The 15,415-nt window shown below is 43.8% G+C and overlaps 2 protein-coding genes across 2 annotated transcripts; one reads left to right on the top strand and one right to left on the bottom strand.

The window, feature by feature from the left end:
* Positions 1–4,287: 4,287 nt before the first annotated feature.
* On the bottom strand, positions 4,288–10,630 carry LOC134502374 (craniofacial development protein 2-like; the record flags this gene model as incomplete). The annotated part of the gene is made up of 2 exons (XM_063310709.1): positions 4,288–4,780; positions 10,203–10,630. Coding segments are annotated over 2 exons (921 nt in total), but the record flags the coding sequence as incomplete, so codon positions are not given.
* Positions 10,631–13,293: 2,663 nt separating this feature from the next.
* Positions 13,294–14,214, top strand: LOC134502426 (craniofacial development protein 2-like; the record flags this gene model as incomplete). Its single annotated transcript, XM_063310768.1, has 1 exon — positions 13,294–14,214. A coding segment is annotated over one exon (921 nt), but the record flags the coding sequence as incomplete, so codon positions are not given.
* Between the last annotated feature and the right edge of the window lie 1,201 nt (positions 14,215–15,415).

Genomic DNA, 15,415 nt, shown 5'->3' with positions numbered 1-15,415 from the left:
TAGAATTCAAGAAAGGTATTTACAGACTGTTTGTGATATGTTCAGTTATACTTAAAATCTGCTTATTTAAAAGAAGATGCAGAGAGAAAAGCTCTTGTGTAGTTTTGCTGGTGTTTCTGAAGGAAACAGTTTCTGGACTATGGTTTAATATAAAACCATCTTTTCTAGAACATTATTTTTAAAGTGCTGTATTAATAAACCCAAGTGAAAAGCAGTGAACATAGATTGAACTGAAGGAGTTACTACAGCACTGTAAAGTCAAATAAAAGAATTATAAGTAACTAAATAGAAGCTTAGCTAATTCTAAACATGAAAATGTTAATAGTCTATAGCAGGAAAAATAAAATATTTTTATTTTGAATTATTCAGTATATTGATTTACCTAAAAGGATGTGGAATAAACATGCCTTCCACTGTGATTTAATCAAAGCAGAAAATAGATAAAAATCTTGAGTACACATCAAATAATATGCATTGTCTACAGCTATTCATATTACAACTATGGCTGAAAAATGTATATATGTGCAATATATGTCAATTTTAAAAAGATTTCACATGTTTTTCATATTATCTTCATCTGAGGCATTTAATGGTTATCTAAGCAAAAAAAAAGTATACTGCTAAGAATCATCAGATATGATGGCACTCATTACAGCATTTTTTCCTTTGATAAATAGTATTATAATTGAAATGGACACAGGCTAAAGAAAATGGCTTACTATTGCTTAGAAAATTTCTATTGTGAAAGCCTATTATATTGTGGAAGCTTTGATGATAAATTACATTTACATAATTTGTATTTTTTTCCTTATACTAAAACACTTTATAAATGATGTACAGTGATAGCTAGAACAATCTGAAAGCTCAAAAATTGCTTGATTAAAAACATCCACCAAATGTTATTAAACCAATAAATAATTGTGAAAACATATTCAATTTTGAAGGATAAAATGATCAGGTTACCAAGTCCTAACTGATGGGACTTCTAGTGAGAATATGGCAGACTGAGAAGCTATGCCCACAAGCTCTGCAGGCAGAATTGGCATCATGGCAGTTTCTTCAGGCTCAGACTGGTTTCTCCTGTAGCCCAGAGCATTTTTCCAGATTAAGTAAAACACTTTGGATTGACCCATTTGTCTTCTGGATGGCGAGTTGCAGCTAGGTGATCATGGACAGCATGCATAATTGATGGGTAAGACTTCGCCTGGAGGCCAGGATTTCACCATTTCCGAGCCATGCTGCAGCCCTTAAAGGGACATTAAGTTCACCCCATTTCTAAAGCACCCAATTTATTATTTTTTTTAAGTATTTGTACCTTAAGAGAGGCTTTCTACATTAAGGAGAAACTATCTCTCTTGGTGCTTATAGCTATTTTTGTAATTTTTTTTTTTAAATTTAAAGCTTTGGATTTTGCTTTCCATCCAATACTAAGGAGGATTGAGAGTATGTTATTGTCTCCCTGTTACCATTTTTCTGCTAATTTTGAAGATTTTGGAATTTTTCCTGCATGTTGAATCTGCTGTTCTTAACTTTTACTTTCCTACTGCTACTTTCTCTGGGAACTGTCTGTTATCCTATCTTAACTCAGTTTAGAAATTTCCCATTGACTCTCACTTTTGCTGGTTAAGTATTTAGTGGGCACCATAATTTACTGCTTCAGAAATGGAGGATCTTAGCCAGGCTTTCTCTGACTGTTGCCGAGATATCAAAGCAGATATTAAGCAGATTCTGTCTGATTCCTGCCAAGTTATTCTGCAGGACATTCAGAGCATTGTGGAAAATATGTGGTCTGAAATGTGCCATCTGGTTGGGGATGACGTGGATGAACCTGAAGAATCTAACAGCGATGGAATGATCTCTCCTAAGAGTGAGATTTGGGCTTGTGTTGAAATCCCGGATGAAATTGGCAATGTTGAACTGAAGAATTTAATGGAGAAATTGAGTTGCAAGACATGAGTGAATTTGACTTTCTGATTGAATGTTATGGAAAAGAAGGGGTTATTATGTATGGGAGGTTTTCTGGACAGAAGTCTGTGCTTGTGAAGGGAGCAGTTGGGCTGTTCAATTTTTTTTAAGAAAATAGCTCTGTGACTATTATGGAGATATGTAAATGTCTTGGTCTATTTTGAAATTATTTAAGAGACTAAAAATATTTATTTGGATGGCCTTATGGCTTTGGATGATTTTACTAATCAATTAGTTTGTTGTTTATTTGTTTAGTCGCTTCCGACTCTTCGTGACTTCATGGACCAGCCCACGCCAGAGCTTCCTGTCGGTCGTCAACACCCCCAGCTCCCCCAGGGACGAGTCCATCACCTCTAGAATATCATCCATCCATCTTGCCCTTGGTCGGCCCCTCTTCCTTTTGCCTTCCACTCTCCCTACCATCAGCATCTTCTCCAGGGTGTCCTGTCTTCTCATTATGTGGCCAAAGTATTTCAGTTTTGCCTTTAATATCATTCCCTCAAGTGAGCAGTCTGGCTTTATTTCCTGGAGGATGGACTGGTTGGATCTTCTTGCAGTCCAAGGCACTCTCAGAATTTTCCTCCAACACCACAGTTCAAAAGCATCGATCTTCCTTCGCTCAGCCTTCCTTATGGTCCAGCTCTCGCAGCCATATGTTACTACACGGAACACCATTGCTTTAACTATGCGGGCCTTTGTTGTCAGTGTGATGTCTCTGCTCTTAACTATTTTATCGAGATTTGTCATTGCTCTTCTTCCAAGGATTAAGCGTCTTCTGATTTCCTGACTGCAGTCAGCATCTGCAGTAATCTTTGCACCTAGGAATACAAAGTCTTTCACTGCTTCTACATTTTCTCCCTCTATTTGCCAGTTATCAATCAAGCTGGTTGCCATAATCTTGGTTTTTTTGAGGTTTAGCTGCAAGCCAGCTTTTGCACTTTCTTCTTTCACCTTCAACATAAGGCTCCTCAGTTCCTCTTCACTTTCAGCCATCAAGGTGGTATCATCTGCATATCTGAGATTGTTAATGTTTCTTCCAGAGATTTTAACTCCAGCCTTGGATTCCTCAAGCCCAGAACGTCGCATGATGTGTTCTGCATACAAGTTGAATAGGTAGGGTGAGAGTATACAGCCCTGCCGTACTCCTTTCCCAATCTTAAACCAGTCTGTTGTTCCGTGGTCTGTTCTTACTGTTGCTACTTGGTCGTTATACAGATTCTTCAGGAGGCATACAAGATGACTTGGTATCCCCATACCACTAAGAACTTGCCACAATTTGTTATGGTCCACACAGTCAAAGGCTTTAGAATAGTCAATAAAACAGAAATAGATGTTTTTCTGAAACTCCCTGGCTTTTTCCATTATCCAGCGGATATTGGCAATTTGGTCTCTAGTTCCTCTGCCTTTTCTAAACCCAGCTTGTACATCTGGCAATTCTCGCTCCATGAACTGCTGAAGTCTACCTTGCAGGATCTTGAGCATTACCTTACTGGCATGTGAAATGAGTGCCACTGTTCGATAGTTTGAACATTCTTTAGTGTTTCCCTTTTTTGGTATGGGGATATAAGTTGATTTTTTCCAGTCTGATGGCCATTCTTGTGTTTTCCAAATTTGCTGGCATATAGCATGCATTACCTTGACAGCATCATCTTGCAAGATTTTGAACAGTTCAGCTGGGATGCCGTTGTCTCCTGTTGCCTTGTTATTAGCAATGCTTCTTAAGGCCCACTCAACCTCACTCTTCAGGATGTCTGGCTCTAGCTCACCGACCACACCGTCAAAGCTATCCCCGATATTGTTATCCTTCCTATACAGGTTTTCTGTATATTCTTGCCACCTTTTCTTGATCTCTTCTTCTTCTGTTAGGTCCTTGCCATCTTTGTTTTTGATCATACCCATTTTTGCCTGGAATTTACCTCCAATGTTTCTAATTTTCTGGAAGAGGTTTCTTGTCCTTCCTATTCTATTGTCTTCTTCCACTTCCGCGCATTGCTTGTTTAAAAATAATTCCTTATCTCTTCTGGCTAACCTCTGGAATTTTGCATTTAATTGGGCATATCTCCCCCTATCACTGTTGCCTTTTGCTTTCCTTCTTCCTTGGGCTACTTCTAGTGTCTCAGCAGACAGCCATTTTGCCTTCTTGGTTTTCTCTTTCTTTGGGATGTATTTTGTTGCCGCCTCCTGAACAATGCTGCCAACTTCTGTCCAGAGTTCTTCCGGGACCCTATCTACTAAGTCCAGTCCCTTAAATCTATTCTTCACCTCCACTGCATATTCCTTAGGAATATTAGTGAGCTCATATCTAGCTGATCTGTGGGTCTTCCCTAATCTCTTTAGTCTGATCCTAAATTGTGCAAGAAGAAGTTCGTGATCTGAACTACAGTCAGCTCCAGGCCTTGTTTTTACCGACTGTACAGATGTCCGCCACCTTTGGCTGCAAAGGATGTAATCAATCTGATTTTGGTGTTGTCCATCTGGTGAAGTCCATGTATAAAGCCGTCTCTTAGGTTGTTGGAAGAGAGTGTTTGTTATGCAGAGTGAATTGTCTTGGCAAAATTCTATCAGCCTGTGTCCTGCTTCGTTTTGTTCTCCCAGGCCATACTTACCTGTAATTCGAGGTGTCATTTGACTGCCCACCTTAGCATTCCAGTCTCCTGTGATGAAAATAACATCTCTTTTAGGCGTGTTGTCCAGTAGGTGCTGCAGATCCTCATAGAACTGCTCTACTTCAGCTTCTTCAGCATTTGTGGTTGGGGCGTATATTTGGATCACTGTGATGTTAGATGGCTTGCCCTGAATTCGAATTGAGATCATTTGTCATGAGTAAGGATGGCGAGCAGGGGGCTCTCACCCAGACTGTCAAGCGCATGCGTAGCACTGAGGAACTGTTCAGCCATTCAAAGAGACACAGATCGGGACCGCCTTAACCTTTGGGGTTTATATGGCTGGGTTTTCCCACCCTTTCTCAGTTTGTTAGGATTCTTGTTAAGTACTACTAATAAATATTAGAGACCAAGTCCTCGCCTCAGTGTGTTTCCTGGTAATCAGGACATCAATCCTAACAAACTCCTACTCCCATCGAAAGAGGGAGGAACAAGCAATTAAACAGATACGTTTAGAAATGTCTTCAGAAAACCAAGAAATGCGGCTCGCCATCCAGCAATTAGCAGCAGCCCTACAGCAACACCAGCAACAAGTAGATCTCCAGATCAACACATTACAAGCTGCCATGCTACAGCAGTTGCAACAACCAGCTCCGATTAACCCACAACCGGCACCAGCAGCAGCAGCAGCAGCAGCCCCACCGGTAATGTTGAGATCACAGGGCAGTCTACCAGAGAAATTTGGAGGAGAAGCAGGACAGCTGAGAATCTTTCTCACACAGTGTACTATGTTCTTCGACAGCAGACCCGCAGAGTTTCCCACAGACAGAACCAGAGTCACCTTCATCCTAGGCCTGCTGAAGGGACCAGCGGCCAAATGGGCTATTCCCATGGTGGAGAACAACGATCCGATTCTCAACGACTACCAGAACTTTTTGGCAGGCTTCCGAGCACACTTTGACGACCCCATCAGAGAGGCCACGGCCAGCCGGGAGATTCGGAGGCTCAAGCAAGGTAACAAGAGGGTGGGACTCTACATTGCTGATTTCAAGTTGTTAGCAGGAGATCTGGACTGGAATGAGAGTGCATTAAAAGACCAATTCAAACAGGGGCTGGATGAGGAGATTAAGAATGAATTGGTGCGCCAGGGAACACCAGCCACATTAGAAGCCCTATATCAGCTATCGGTGGTCATAGATGCCAGGCTAGAGGAGCTTAGGCAGATGCAGCCGGGGAGAAGCAAGACCCTCCGAGCATTTTCAGGATTCCCAACTCCCCTTGTAGCAGCCTCTCACTCAGCACGAGAGGAGCCAATGCAGATTGGGACAAGCAGGAGACTGATTTCCGAGACTGAGAGGCAGAGAAGGAGAGAGAGAGCCCTGTGTTTCTACTGCGGAGCCCAAGGGCACATGGTGAGAACTTGCCCAGCGAGAGGCCAAACAACCCCAGTAAGACCCCCAGGGCAAGCAGCTGAAACAGGACCCATCCCCGCCTCTGTTTCCAATCAGGGAAACTCCGTTGGTCTCCCTCCCAAGAGCTCAGCAGGGAGACCGTAAATCAATTAAGGAGGGCTCATTCCGAAGATTCCAGGCAAGACTTTTACTACTTACCCGTAAAAGTCCAAGTCAACCCAGAGCACCAGGTCAAGCTAGAGGCCCTCGTGGATTCTGGAGCTTCAACTAATTTTATTGATGCACAGACCGTACAAGACTGCAACATACCGACCAGGGAATTGCCATGCCCCATAGAAGTAGAGACCATTGACGGCCAGCCCCTCAAGGCAGGGCCGATTAGAAGGCTCACAGAACCGGTGCAATTGACAATGGGAGACCACACTGAGTGGATCCAGCTTTATGTTACTGCATCGCTAAATGTGCCGGTAATCCTAGGCACGCCTTGGCTGAGGGTCCACAACCCGTTGATGAACTGGACTACAGGAGCAATCTCCTTCCCAGCTAAGGAATGCCAGCACCACAAGAGTCAAGCCGCTTCACACTCTCCAGCAACCAACACAGTCACAGTAGCAGGGGGGGTCCACTTGCCAGCCAAGTATGCAGATTTTGCAGACGTTTTCAGCGAGCAAGAGGCCACAGCACTACCCCCCCATAGGGACTGTGACTGCACCATTGAGTTGTTACCAGGAGCCAAGATCCCAGCAAGGAAACAATATCCCATGTCCCCCAAGGAGTTAGCCACCTTAAAGGATTACTTGGACTCCAATCTCCAGAAGGGCTTCATCCGACCATCTACGTCCCCAGCGTCTGCTCCTACCTTCTTCGTACCAAAGAAGCCCGACCCGTTGGCACCTGCAACTCAGGAGACACCCATGAGAGTGGTCCACGACTTCAGTTTCTTAAATAAACAAACAAAGAGAGAATCCTATCCTCTGCCCTTAATCTCGGAGCTGCTAGATCGCTTGCAGAAGGCACGCATGTTTACCAGGTTGGATCTCAGGAGTGCGTACAATCTGATCCGGGTGAAAGAGGGGCATGAATACCTGACTGCCTTCGACACCAGGTTTGGCAAATTTGAGTACCTTGTTATGCCCTTTGGCTTGTCTAATGCAGGAGCCATATTTTCCAGATTTATGAACCACGTTTTTGCTGATTTACTAGACAAGTACATGGTCGTTTATCTAGATGACATATTAATTTTCTCTGAGGATGCCACAACTCACGTAACCCATGTACGTAATGTTTTGCAAAGACTGAGAGAGAACAGGCTGTTCGCCAAGCTAGAGAAGTGTGCCTTTGATTTAACTGAAGTACATTTCCTGGGCTATATAGTATCCACAGAAGGCATATCCATGGATCCTGCTAAGGTCCAGGCAATTCTCTCTTGGCCACCCCCCCGAAATGTTAAAGAGATACAAAAATGGCTAGGATTCTGTAATTTCTATCGCCGTTTTGCCCCGGCCTATAGTCATCGGACCAGACCATTCACACAGCTCTTGAAGAAAGGCTCAAAATTCGTATGGGGGGAGAGGGAGCAAGCAGCGTTCCAGGAGTTGAAGCAGCTTTTTGCTTCCCAACCGCTCTTAAGGCACCCTGACCCCACGAAGCCATTCATAATGTACTCAGATGCTTCAGACGTTGCCATTGGGGCAGTGTTATTGCAATATACAAACAGGGCAGAGAATACATTGCTTCCTTGTGCCTTTTTCTCACGCCTACTCTCACCAGCAGAGAGAAACTATGATGTGTTTAACAGAGAGTTGCTGGCAATTAAAGCAGCATTCCAAGAGTGGAGGCACTGGCTAGAAGGGGCAACCTTTCCGGTGAAAGTTTGCACCGATCACAAGAATTTACAGCTTCTACAAAACACCAGATCCCTCACCCCACGCCAGATCAGATGGAGCCAGTTTTTCTCCCGTTTCAATTTTGTCATTTCTTATGTGCCCGGGGCGCAAAACTGCTTGGCAGACGCCCTGTCTCGATCCTTTCAGGCAGACCCTCCCACTCACCAGGAAGTACAGGCTGCTATATTACAACCTCACAACTTTGATCAGCCGATGAGGGGGAGCCAAACGGAGAGTTTAGCAGCAGGCAGCCAAGCAGAGGACCTATTTGCAAGAGCCAGAGCTCAGCAGCAACAGGACCCGTATGCCAGGGCCAGGATGGATGACCTCCAGAGGGCCCCGCAAGACACTGCCTCCCCATTCAATGTGGAGGCAGGAATCCTCTGGCATAGTGGGCGATTGTACATTCCCCCTTCATTGAGGGAAGAAGTACTGAGACTGTGTCATGACCACCAAACAGCAGGCCACGGAGGCGTTTTCAAAACTCTCCATAGAGCTCTGAGAGACTACTGGTGGCCTAAGATGGTTGCAGACATTAAGGGCTACGTTGCTTCTTGTCACACCTGCAGACGAGCCAAGCCTCTCCCAGGGAAGCCCACAGGACTCTTGCAGCCCCTACCCACCCCCAGTAGGCCTTGGGATACGATCTCCATGGATTTCATCACTGATTTACCCCCGGTCCAGGGCCTGACTTCCATACTGGTGGTGGTGGACCTTTTCACAAAGATGGCACATTTTATTCCTTGCAAGGGCCTCCCATCTTCACCAGCCACCGCGCAGTTGTTCATAGACCACTTTTTTAGGTATAGAGGCATGGTGAATCACTTGGTGAGTGACAGAGGCCCACAGTTCACTTCCAGGTTCTGGAGGGCCCTTTTCCAGTCATTAGGGGTCCAGATCCACCTGTCATCAGCGCATCACCCTGCCAGTAATGGGCAGGCCGAAAAAATTAACCAGTGGTTACAGCAGTATCTCAGGTGTTACACCACGTATCGGCAAGACAATTGGCCAGCCCTGTTGCCCATGGCAGAATTCACTTATAACAACTCTGTGCAGTCATCTACCCAGATGTCTCCGTTCCAAGCGCTCTATGGGGTTAACCCTCAGGTGTTGCCCACCTCCTCCCAGCAGGGAACTGTTCCAGCAGCAGCTGATTTTCTTAAAGAGCAACAAGCCGCACAGGAGTTGTTAAAGGAGCAGCTGAACAGGGCAAAGAGTGCTTACAAAAGGGCGGCAGACGCTCACAGGCAGGAGGGGCCAGCGATCGCAGTAGGAGACAAAGTGTGGCTCTCTACCAAGTTCTTGATCTCTACCAGACCCTCCAAGAAATTGGACTCTAAGTTCGTCGGCCCTTTCACTGTGGTGCAGCAGATAAATCCAGTAGCTTATCGTTTACAGCTCCCACCATCCATGAAGATCCATCCAGTGTTTCACAGAGCCTTGCTAGCCAAAGACCCTCCCCCAAGTAACTTGCGATCGCAACTACCCCCCCCCACCTCCAGTAATTGTGGAGGGAGAGGAGGAGTACGAAGTGGAAGAGATTCTGGACTCTAGGAGGAGGGGAAGGGGCATCCAATATTTCATACACTGGAAAGGGTACCCTGAGGAGGAGCGCACGTGGGAGAATGCCAGAGATGTACATGCTCCAGCACTGGTTCATCGATTCCATCAGCTTTTCCCTCACAAACCCAAGCCTCGCATTTTACCCGAGATTCCTCTTTCGCCTGAGCAGGCCGAAGAAGCCCAAGCTGAGGAGTTCGTGAGTGTGTATTTCCCCCCGCCCCTGCCTGAAGCCTCGACTCCAGTTACAGAGGAGGTGGGGGAACCACAGCCCTCAACCTCGGGCTTGCATTTCCCAGGGGGGAGGGGGGCTGACCCTGCTAACTCTCTAGATGTTTTTCAGCAGCAGCCACCTGGCTCGGAGGCGTTATCGGATTGGGAGGGCAGCACCGCTTCGTCCGTGGAGGAGTTGTCCTTTGAAGAATTGCCTTCTTTGCCAAGTTCTCATGAGACTTTACAAGCAGACAACATATCTTATCAAGACTCTGGAGGGGAGGGGGCTGAAATGGAATATCAATCTGGAGGGGAGGGTGATGTCATGAGTAAGGATGGCGAGCAGGGGGCTCTCACCCAGACTGTCAAGCGCATGCGTAGCACTGAGGAACTGTTCAGCCATTCAAAGAGACACAGATCGGGACCGCCTTAACCTTTGGGGTTTATATGGCTGGGTTTTCCCACGCTTTCTCAGTTTGTTAGGATTCTTGTTAAGTACTACTAATAAATATTAGAGACCAAGTCCTCACCTCAGTGTGTTTCCTGGTAATCAGGACATCATTCTGTCATTTTTTGGGTTGTATCCAAGCACTGCTTTAGCCACTTTACTATTAATTATGAAGGCTACTCCATTTCTTCTGTGGTCCTCTTGTCCGCAGTAGTAGATCTGGTGGTCATTTGATGTGAAGTGGCCCATTCCAGTCCATTTCAGTTCACTGATGCCCAGAATGTCTATCTTTAATCTTGACATCTCACCAATAACCACATCCAATTTGCCCTGGCTCATAGATCTTACATTCCAGGTTCCGATGGTGTGTTGATCCTTAGAACATCGGATTCGCCGTTCACCACCAGCACCGTCAGCCGCTAGCCGTCCTTCCGGCTTTGAGCTAGCTGCGTCATCACATCTGGGGCTAGTTGAGCTCATCCTCTGTTCCTCCCCAGTAGCATTTTGACCATCTTCCGACCTGGGGGTCTCATCTTCCGATGGTATACCGACATATCTCTGGTTTTACTGATCCATTTAGTTTTCACGGCAAGAATACTGAGGTGGGTTGCCATTACCTTCCCCAGGGATCGCATTTAGTCTGACCTCTCTGTCATGACCTTCCCGTCTTGGGTGGCCCTTCACGGTTTAGCTCATGGCATCATTGAGGTGCTCAAGCTCCAGCACCACGACAAGGTAATGATCCTTTGCTGAAGAATCAATTAGAGGGATTATGATTATTAAGGTTTTTTCTTACTCATGTTTTTGTATTCAAGTTTTTTGTATTATTAATTATAATGTTAGACAATTTGCATGCTTTTTATTTTTGATTTTTATTATAGTAGACAGGAATGATTAGAATAGTAGTAGGAAGCCTCATGTGGTGCAGAGTGGTAGGTGGCAGCACTGTAATCAAAACTCTCCCCAGGACCTGAGTTCGATCCCAGTGGAAGCTGGATTCTCAGGTAGCCGGCTCAAGTCGACTCAGCCTTCCATCCTTCTGAAGTCAGTAAAATGAGTACCCCACTTGCTGGGGAAGGTGACGACTGGGGAAGGCAATGGCAACCCCCCCCACTATACTCTGCCAAGAAAATGTCATGAAAGCGGTGTCCTCCCAAAGGGTCAGACATGACTCAATGCTTGCACAGGGGACCTTTCACCTTTCATTCAGGAAGGGAATAATCAAGTAATTGTTACTTTAGGGGGTTGAGTTGATTAGGTGATTTATATATATATATTATTTTAATATAAAGTGAGGGAGCAATGGTACTTAGTGATTTTTACAATGTGCTAAGGGGTTGATTGTAGAAATAATGTGATTTTGGTTTAATATAGAATAAGGGACTGGTTATGGGAAATTGCTGTATATCCTTGATGCTTAAAATTGGAAATCACTTCTTTTTGTAATCTAGTATTTTTTCTTTTGCGTTTTCACACTTTTAGTTCTTTTTTGTACTTTTTTGTTTTTCTGTATCTTTTATCTTTTTTTCTTAAATTTAATAAAATTCTTTAAAACAAAAAAAGCAAGTCCTGACTGATAAGGATCCAACATAACTCAGTCAGCCTTCACATAAAAGGAATTTTAAGTTTTCATCATTTAAAAATACAGATTTTGGAATATAGAACCAATGGCCATTCCCTATCCCCACTTTAGGCAAACATATGTGGGCAATGTAATTATTCATAGGCAGTGTTTGAGATGGCTTAACTACCTGAGGAATATCTCAGGGCTATTTAAAGGACCATCTTGAAAAGCAGTTACCAAAAGTGTCTTTATGGGAATTAATGCCATCTGTGCAGCAATATCTTCTGAAACTCTTTCACTGATACATACAGAAATGAGAATTTTCTTTCTTCACCACATAAGATACTATTTTTCTATTGCATGTTTTTTTTTTCTCCTAAAGAGAATGTTTGGCCTTATAAGAAAGAGTAAACACTGTTGTTATGGAAATAGGCAATGTGGTACCTGTTAGCATCAGTATGTTTTTTGTATTCACTAAAATTCTTGACCCACATCTATTTATATGTTAATTGATCAATCAACCAAATGTCTTCTTAATGAAGTGTACATACCTATGTAATTTTACTGGTAGCAATACATAGTGATTTTACCATGCGTTCTGGGATTGTTCTTGTTATAAATATTATTGTTGGTGTGCAACTTAGTCACACTTGACCCACTGGTTCCTGAAGTATGCTGTCTCTCATGAGTATGGATCAAAAGTGTGACACAGCAGCTGCCAAGACTATCCAATCTTTGAAAGTTGTTCCCTCTTGCTCATACTTGTGAGGACAAATGGTAACATTAACAACTACAGTCTCATCGGCTTGGACTTTGAAACTCTAGGAAAGTGAAGAACCTGGAGCTTAGATGGTTTTCTCATCCATCTTTCCAGTCAATAAAAGAAGATTGGAAAAGGAAGGACTACTGCAGTTGAATTACAAACTACGGAAACACTAACAAAAAGGATCTCATTTCTGAAACCATGGTCTACGTTACCAAAATGATAACTTGTTTGCACAACATGGATTGCATCTGACAGAGACTTAGAAGAAGGTGTTTGGCCAAAGGAAATAAAATTTTATTAGGAGGGTTTTAAACAATTCTCTAGTGATAAGATATGGAAACTCAGGAAAGAGAATTTTAAAGTGCTTCAAGAATGAGATAATGACAAAATTGGGACATTAAATCATTCAGTTAAAAAAATGAGAAAGAACATGTATTTATAAAGTGTTGTCTATATACTAATGCTCATATGATAGAAAATAAGGTAAGTTTGAACTTAATTTTTAAGGAGGCAGATATTTTTATCTTTCCCTTCCTTTCAGTCAAAGAAGCCAACATGGTCTTATAAAATGTTTCTGTGAAAATCTGAAAACTAAATATAGAAGATATGGAGGGTGGAAGAGGCCAAATTTATAGAGATAATATCAGAAAAGCTAAAGTTTCAAACTCCGCAAAGGATCGTTACCTTGTCGTGGTGCTGGAGCTTGAGCACCTCAATGATGCCATGAGCTAAACCGTGAAGGGCCACCCAAGACGGGAAGGTCATGACAGAGAGGTCAGACTAAATGCGATCCCTGGGGAAGGTAATGGCAACCCACCCCAGTATTCTTGCCGTGAAAACTAAATGGATCAGTACAACCAGAGATATGTCGGTATACCATCGGAAGATGAGACCCCCAGGTCGGAAGATGGTCAAAATGCTACTGGGGAGGAACAGAGGATGAGCTCAACTAGCCCCAGTCGTGATGACGCAGCTAGCTCAAAGCCGAAAGGACGGTTAGCGGCCGACGGTGCTGGTGGTGAACGGCGAATCCGATGTTCTAAGGATCAACACACCATCGGAACCTGGAATGTAAGATCTATGAGCCAGGGCAAATTGGATGTAGTTATTGGTGAGATGTCAAGATTAAAGATAGACATTCTGGGCGTCAGTGAACTGAAATGGACTGGAATGGGCCACTTCACATCAAATGACCACCAGATCTACTACTGTGGACAAGAGGACCACAGAAGAAATGGAGTAGCCTTCATAATTAATAGTAAAGTGGCTAAAGCAGTGCTTGGATACAACCCCAAAAACGACAGAATGATCTCAATTCGAATTCAGGGCAAGCCATCTAACATCACAGTGATCCAAATATACGCCCCAACCACAAATGCTGAAGAAGCTGAAGTAGAGCAGTTCTATGAGGATCTGCAGCACCTACTGGACAACACGCCTAAAAGAGATGTTATTTTCATCACAGGAGACTGGAATGCTAAGGTGGGCAGTCAAATGACACCTCGAATTACAGGTAAGTATGGCCTGGGAGAACAAAACGAAGCAGGACATAGGCTGATAGAATTTTGCCAAGACAATTCACTCTGCATAACAAACACTCTCTTCCAACAACCTAAGAGACGGCTTTACACATGGACTTCACCAGATGGACAACACCGAAATCAGATTGATTACATCCTTTGCAGCCAAAGGTGGCGGACATCTGTACAGTCGGTAAAAACTAGGCCTGGAGCTGACTGTAGTTCAGACCATGAACTTCTTCTTGCACAATTTAGGATCAGACTAAAGAGATTAGGGAAGACCCACAGATCAGCTAGATATGAGCTCACGAATATTCCTCAGGAATATGCAGTGGAGGTGAAGAATAGATTTAAGGGACTGGACTTAGTAGATAGGGTCCCGGAAGAACTCTGGACAGAGGTTCGCAGCATTGTTCAGGAGGCGGCAACAAAATACATCCCAAAGAAAGAGAAAACCAAGAAGGCAAAATGGCTGTCTGCTGAGACACTAGAAGTAGCCCAAGAAAGAAGGAAAGCAAAAGGCAACAGCGATAGGGGGAGATATGCCCAATTAAATGCAAAATTCCAGAGGTTAGCCAGAAGAGATAAGGAATTATTTTTAAACAAGCAATGCGCGGAAGTGGAAGAAGACAATAGAATAGGAAGGACAAGAGACCTCTTCCAGAAAATTAGAAACATTGGAGGTAAATTCCAGGCAAAAATGGGTATGATCAAAAACAAAGATGGCAAGGACCTAACAGAAGAAGAAGAGATCAAGAAAAGGTGGCAAGAATATACAGAAGACCTGTATAGGAAGGATAACAATATCGGGGATAGCTTTGACGGTGTGGTCAGTGAGCTAGAGCCAGACATCCTGAAGAGTGAGGTTGAGTGGGCCTTAAGAAGCATTGCTAATAACAAGGCAGCAGGAGACGACGGCATCCCAGCTGAACTGTTCAAAATCTTGCAAGATGATGCTGTCAAGGTAATGCATGCTATATGCCAGCAAATTTGGAAAACACAAGAATGGCCATCAGATTGGAAAAAATCAACTTATATCCCCATACCAAAAAAGGGAAACACTAAAGAATGTTCAAACTATCGAACAGTGGCACTCATTTCACATGCCAGTAAGGTAATGCTCAAGATCCTGCAAGGTAGACTTCAGCAGTTCATGGAGCGAGAATTGCCAGATGTACAGGCTGGGTTTAGAAAAGGCAGAGGAACTAGAGACCAAATTGCCAATATCCGCTGGATAATGGAAAAAGCCAGGGAGTTTCAGAAAAACATCTATTTCTGTTTTATTGACTATTCTAAAGCCTTTGACTGTGTGGACCATAACAAATTGTGGCAAGTTCTTAGTGGTATGGGGATACCAAGTCATCTTGTATGCCTCCTGAAGAATCTGTATAACGACCAAGTAGCAACAGTAAGAACAGACCACGGAACAACGGACTGGTTTAAGATTGGGAAAGGAGTACGGCAGGGCTGTATACTCT

The sequence above is a fragment of the Candoia aspera genome, chromosome 8 (genome assembly GCF_035149785.1).
Source record: "Candoia aspera isolate rCanAsp1 chromosome 8, rCanAsp1.hap2, whole genome shotgun sequence".
Classification (NCBI taxonomy): Eukaryota; Metazoa; Chordata; class Lepidosauria; order Squamata; family Boidae; genus Candoia; species Candoia aspera.
The sequence above is the reverse complement of the archived record's forward strand: the minus strand, read 5'-3'. Positions and strand labels throughout refer to the sequence as shown.